This window comes from Mus pahari, chromosome 2 (assembly GCF_900095145.1).
Source record: "Mus pahari chromosome 2, PAHARI_EIJ_v1.1, whole genome shotgun sequence".
Classification (NCBI taxonomy): Eukaryota; Metazoa; Chordata; class Mammalia; order Rodentia; family Muridae; genus Mus; species Mus pahari.
The window spans coordinates 49,960,612-49,967,125 of NC_034591.1; the positions used below are offsets into that span (position 1 = coordinate 49,960,612).

Consider the following 6,514-nt stretch of genomic DNA (forward strand, 5'->3'; position numbering starts at 1 on the left):
AAAAAAAAAAAAAAAAGAAAGATGATTCTTGTTACCTGTAAGACTTACTTGTCACTTCTCCAAAATTAATGGTTAATAGATGTTTGTGTTTAACTGAATTCTCACATTTATTTATTATTTACTTACTATTTATTATTTATGCTTTGTTGAGACAGTGTCTGACTATGTAGCCCTGACTGCCCTGGAACTTTGTGTGTAGACCAGGCTGACCTTAAACTCCTGGTGCTCCTACTGGCTCTGCCCTTCATGTGAGTGCTAGAATTACAGGCACATGCTGCCACAGTACTGAGTTCTTACTGGAAATCATTTGTTTTTCCTTATGTGTGTTCTTCCTTATGCCAGTCCCTCTGCTTTAAATACTGTACCATTGTAAGTTTGGGAGTGAAGTGTCATGTTAGTCTTCCAGTTTCTTTTTCAGATTGTTGTGGTGTTCTGGGCTCCTTCCATTTCCATACGAAGCTTAAGATTCATTTGTTCATTTCTGTAACGAAAAAAAAACCAGTACTTCACATTTTGATAGAGATCACTTCTCTTTGTTATCTTTGCGTTTTACTTCTGACTTTTATCATGTTTGAGTCTTGATTTTATGCTGGTTCAAGCTACTTTGAGAATCTTTGCTAGCCTTGCTGTGACTTTCCCTCTGTTTTGCACAGATCCCACTAATTGTGGTAGGGAAGAGAGTGGATACTGGATGAGTCACAGTGAGGGAGTGTACCTGATTCTGACCATTCTCTAGTGTAGCTGTCCTTAATCTGTCAGAATGCTGATATCCACACAGGACTCTTCTTAGAGCCAACTGCTCAGCTTGGTCCTACCTGGGGAGCATACTCTTGGTCATTGCCACCAGTCTCATCTGGAGCAAATACCTCTTCTTAAACACTTGGCTCAAGGAGACAAATAGGTGGGAGGGGTTGATCTGTAATAGAACTTCTGTGTGTCACCAACCACCAATGAGGTGAGCTTTACAGACTGTTTCAGCTTGTTCTGCTGCCTGCCTCTGCGGTCTTAGTTCAGCTGTTTAAACCAGTGAAGTTGCCTCTCATCCACTCCTGGTTGTTACACTGACTTCTGAGTCTTTTCTTTCAGCTTTCCCTTCCTTCTCTTTATCTCTCACTGACTCCTCTTAGTTTTAGTCTATCAGAGTATTTGTTGTTGTTTTGTTCTTTCTTGTGTAGGCCTTCCACCCCTGAAAGGATTTCACTCTGTAGCCTTGGCTGTGCTGGAGCACACTCTATAGACCACACTGTCCTCGAACTCAGATCCACCTGCCTCTGCCTCCCAAGGGATTGAAAGCATGTCCTTTTCTGTAGATTTATAAAAAGATGACATTATTTATGAAATTGGGGAGAAGCTGAGTTAGCTTGTGTCTTGCTAAGGTTTTAATTTTAGTGATTATGGTGAAGCAAAATTTGTAAAAAGAAGAAAATTAAGGTAGCAGATTAAATATTGGTTAAATGACTGGAGAAAATATGTTTTTCTTTGGGAAGGTTTATTTTAAAATAAGCACTAATGGAGATTGGTATTTGCTTAATTTTCACCATAAGCAGCTTATGTTTATGTAAACATTAATGAATAGAAGTTTAGGTCAATAAATTTATGAAATTTAAAAGGTGTGTGATTCTGTAAAAATAAAAAAGTGCATGTGCACATTACTGTTATGTTGTTATTGTTATGGTACTGTGCCCCCTCCCTCCTTCCTTTTCCTCCCCTTCCCCTTTATTCTCTTTTCACTCCCACCCCCATCTCTGCTCTTTGGGTGAAGAAGAACACATGGGTCCTAAAGTCAGCATCCATTTTGACTGAATAACTTCCATTAAGTTAACATTAGCTTCATCTGTGACAGAAATAATATGTTGGTTGCTGCGAGGGAAACATGCCAAAGATGTTTAACAGAAGTTCTAATAAAACAAAACAGGGGTGGGTGCTTAGGTTTGACCCCAGGGCCCTGTGCGTGCTGGCCAAGTATGTGTATACTGAGCTACACACCCGGCCCTCCAAAGGATCTTTGGTTACAGCTTCGATTCACTAATTTTTTTTGTTATCTCTATATTCTAAAGTAGTTTTAAGTTTCACATGGCGACCAGATGTGGTAGAACATATCTTTAATTCAAGCAAGGAAGAGGCAGGTGGATCTCTGTGAGTTCCAGACCAGCCTGGTCTATTTAGTAAGTTCTGGAACAGCCACGCCTACACAAGGAGGTCCTATCTCAAAAAAGCAAAAGGAAAATTCATGATTATATTATTTTCTATAAATAATATGCCATAAAATTCTTGGCTAACATAAAAAGAGTAATTACTCCAACCATAGTCATAACTCACTGTTAACAGTTTGGTGTGTTTCTTTCCAGTATTTTTTTTTTATTATATTTTCAAAAATTAAAGTAATATGATATTGTCTTTTTTCCAGTCCAAAAGTAATGTGTTCTCAAAAGCTGGGAAAATAAAGGCAAGAACAAAGGAGAAAAAACAAAATCACTCATAAAATCTACCCAAAGATAATCACAATTAAAATTTGATGTAAATCTTTTTGTATTTTTCATGATCATATACTTTTTTTTTTCCACTAAGATTATATCTTACTGTAATGCTACTTTGTAACTGGTTCATTTGCAATATATTGTAAGTGCTTGTTAATGTTAATAGCCTTATATAAACTTTTAAGTGGTATGTAGCATATGAATGTTTTTTAAGTATGTTTAGCTAACATACTTAACCATCTCCCTCTGGTTGGACATTGAAAGTGTTTATAATTTTTTACCATTATAAGTATATAGTTAATATCTTTGTCCATACATCTTTCCATGCATCTATGGTTGTTTCTTTAGGAATAGATTCCTAGAAGTGGAATAGCTGGGTCAAAGGGTATGTACACTTTAACACTTTTGATACATAAAAATGTCAAATTGTAAGCTAACCACTTGTTATATTCTGTCTTGTATTGCTATTCAGTGGTTTTGTGTGTCTATCTTGTCTTTCTACTTGGAGCCTAGGTGAGACTAAGGGAAGGTTATAATGTGTGGTAGTATCCTTTGGCAGTGTGGCTTCCTATGCGGGACTCACGAGTCATCGATGGTGGATCAGATTGATTCAAAGCAGTGGTTCAGTCTGTATATTTAAAAAAATATATATGTGTGTGTGTATACTTTAGAGTAAACTTTTGTTTGCAAATGTTCTATTTTTCTAAGCAAAGATATGTAAAAATATAACCAATGCAATTTTCTATCATCATTCTCTTAGAAAAATAAACAATATTTAATAGTAAAAAAGGATAGACCTTTGAAGAGAATATTTTAGCTTTTTTCCATATATTTCTCCTTTTATATTGGGCTGGGAATTTTCACTTTAACCTAGCAGTGAACTAGAGACCAGCATTTGGAAACCACAGACTTAAAAGATTTTAGATATTAAATGCAGATATATAATTTCCCCACAAGTCTCTTCCCAGTATTGTGAAGGTCATATTAAACAGAATTTGTGTTTCTCCATGTTAGAGTTTTGAATAAACAAGCTAGACCTTCTGATGATCATCCGAATATAGCTCCAATCGCTTAAAGCAAACCCCATTCATTCTCTTTCTGGGGAATTGGAGCCAGAGTAGGTGTGATGTAGTGGGAAGACAGGATGCTCAGGCTGGGCCCTCACACTCCACCAGTCAGTCAGTTTCCTCCGATTCCTTCCTTCCTTCCTTCCTTCCGTGTTGACTACCATAAGATCTTCCAGTGGGGTTAGAGCCCTTGTCACACTCACCTCACTGTCGTGTGTATTACACAAGGCCTTTGCTTACCTGAGAGGAGTTCTAGGTAGGATGAGTCATAGTCTTGTCTTCTCTTGCAACTTTAGGTCCTAAAACAGGGATGCAGGCAGAGCAGGTGCCTAAGAAAATGAGTGCGGAGCTAGTTCTGAATTGCTGAGGGAAGTATATGATGTAATATAAATTTTATGTGCTATGCAAGTAATGTTTGTTGACAAGAGGTATTTTAGTGGGAAGTATTAAAACTTTGGGAAGAGAGAAAATCGATCCTTTGAACAGTTCTATGAGTCCATTACCTTTTCATTCTATTTTCTATTGAGAAAACAAACTTTAATTGGGATCTGTGTGGAGCTAATTTGTTTCCTAGGAGGTGTATCCTGTGTACTCCTCCTCCCTGTGCTGCATGGAGGCGCCCAGAGAGGAATGTTTTGCTTGACTTGGTTGTCATCTAGTTTTAATTTTTAGGGCCAGAAGATTTTTTTTTTTAAGATTTATTTATTTATTTTATGTATGCCAGTACACTGTAGCTGTACAGATGGTTGTGAGCCTTCATGTGGTTGTTGGGAATTGATTTTTAGGACCTCTGCTCGCTCTGATCAGCCCCACTTGGCTTAGCCTGGTGTGCTCCGGCCAAAAGATTTCTTTATTATTATACGTAAGTACACTGTAGCTGACTTCAGATGCAACAGAAGAGGGTGCCAAATCTCATTATGGGTAGTTGTGAGCCACCATGTGGTTGCTGGGATTTGAACTCAGGACCTCTGGAAGAGTAGTCAGTGCTCTTAACTGCTGAGCCATCTTGCTAGCCCAGCAGATTTCTTATTAAAGGTCAGTATCCATTGTTTTGTAACTAGTAAAAAACAACCTTGAGCAGAGGGGTCTGTACTGTGCCTGATGCTTTTGGGTGGAGCTCCTTTTGGCTTCATTGGCTTTAAAAGGCTGTTCATTCTAATCGCTTCTAAAATTCCTGGTAAATTTTTGCCACAAGATGGCATTGGTGATCATTTGAGTGCACAGGCTATTGAACAGCTTTAAAAAGGTGCACATAATTGTGTTGTTGAGGGGTAAGAGTTGAAAACTTTGACCACTGCTTATGTATTATGTTATTTTAACTTCCAGAGTTAAACGATACTTTATATCACTTTCCTTCTGTATTCAAGTATTGTTTTGTTTCCTGTTTTTCTGTCTTTATAATACAGTAACTATGTATTATTTGCCATGTGTTGTATGTGTCTGACTTACTGCTGATAATTGTGGTGACAGGTAAGAAGAAAATACGATGGGACCCAGTTAGGAGGCGCTTCATTCAGTCCTGTCCCATCATAAGGATCCCTAACAGGTTCTTGAGAGGTGGGTGATAACTAGCAAGAGGTCTGTGCTTCCTGTGGGTTGAAGGGAATTTTGAATGGATTTTCTAAATTTAGAACTGTTTTCTTTAAGTTGTCTTAACAGCCAAAATTGAAGCAAAAAGTCTAGCCTTAGTTTTAAATTTATGTTTATATTGACCACTGTTGGGATTATAATGATAAGTTTTGGGGAAGTTAGATTCTCTTAATGTATCTTAGTAGAGTAGATTACCTCACTAGTATCAGTAGCAGACCACCATAACCACATCAAAAAACCTTCAAGTGTAGGATGCGATTCTAAGGAAGAACCAAATGTTGGTATGGTAGTCTAAGAATCCTTTGTATCAAGCACCATAGATAAAACATAGCCATGGGAAGCATTTATAACAGGTTGTTAATCTGAATGATAAAGAGGTCCCAGGAACTTGTGGTCTGTACCTACGTGCACATGAATAGATGATACATAGCAAATGGTAGCTAGGGAGGGCAGAATGGCTCAGAGGGTAAAAGTGCTTGTTGCCAGGCTTGGCGACCTGAGTTTGATCTCTGGGACCCACATGGTAGGAACAGAAATTACTCCAACAAGTTGTCCTGACTCCATACATGTGCTGTGGCACAGCATGTGCACACAGCCACATATAACACATACAATTTATAAATAAATAATATATAAATGTAAAAACAAGTTATAAAACAAATGCCTGTAAATATAAAAAACTTCATTAATTCACTACTGTCACAAACACAGTAAGTGAAACGGGAAGTCAATGTGTCACCTTTAAAGCTGCTGATGTGTCTGACGGGCAGCTCTTCTTAGAGTCCACACTCTTTCTGCTGACTACTTTCCTATCAGCTGTAGACCGTTCTGAGTAAAAAGACAAGTCTAGCTCAGAGTCTTCCCTTCTTTTTTTTTTTGTTTTTCGAGACAGGGTTCTCTGTATAGCCCTGGCTGTCCTGGAACTCACTTTGTAGACCAGGCTCATTCCTCTAATTTTAACTGAAGAGATTAAGTAAAAAACCTAAGCGCGTGGAGCAACGTAAACCTTTAAAGCAGGCAGATCAGTGAATGTCAAGCCACATAGCAAGTTCCAGAACAGCCAGGGCTAGACAGAAAAAACCCTTTCTCAAAAAAGAAAAACAAACAACAACAACAAAAACACCAAAACCAAACAACAAAGACCACTATGGTAAATTCCACAGCTGCTATCGATGGTTCCATGGCTAGTTTTTAACATACTTTTAGCAGCCAAACCCTGGAACATGAACAGACTTTAAACCAGGCCTGAGTGGGTCAAGATAAGAAGTTCAGCAATAGGCTGGGTGGTGGTGGCTCACGCCTTTAATCCCAGCACTTGGGAGGCAGAGGCAGGCGGATTTCTGAGTTCAAGGCCAGCCTGGTCTACAAAGTGAGTTCCAG

The 6,514-nt window shown here is 38.4% G+C and overlaps 1 protein-coding gene across 2 annotated transcripts in view; it reads left to right on the forward strand.

Annotated features, from left to right (window-relative positions):
* Klhdc10 (kelch domain containing 10) overlaps positions 1–6,514 on the forward strand; it is a 55,643-nt gene that overhangs the window by 21,745 nt on the left and 27,384 nt on the right. Inside the window, exon 2 of one of the 2 annotated variants that reach the window (XM_021190057.2) lies at positions 5,015–5,101. The exons of the other annotated variant lie outside the window; for it this stretch is intronic. Coding sequence (XP_021045716.1) covers positions 5,015–5,101 — 87 coding nt within the window. The remainder of the gene's footprint in view (positions 1–5,014; positions 5,102–6,514) is intronic. 2 annotated transcript variants of the gene reach the window in all.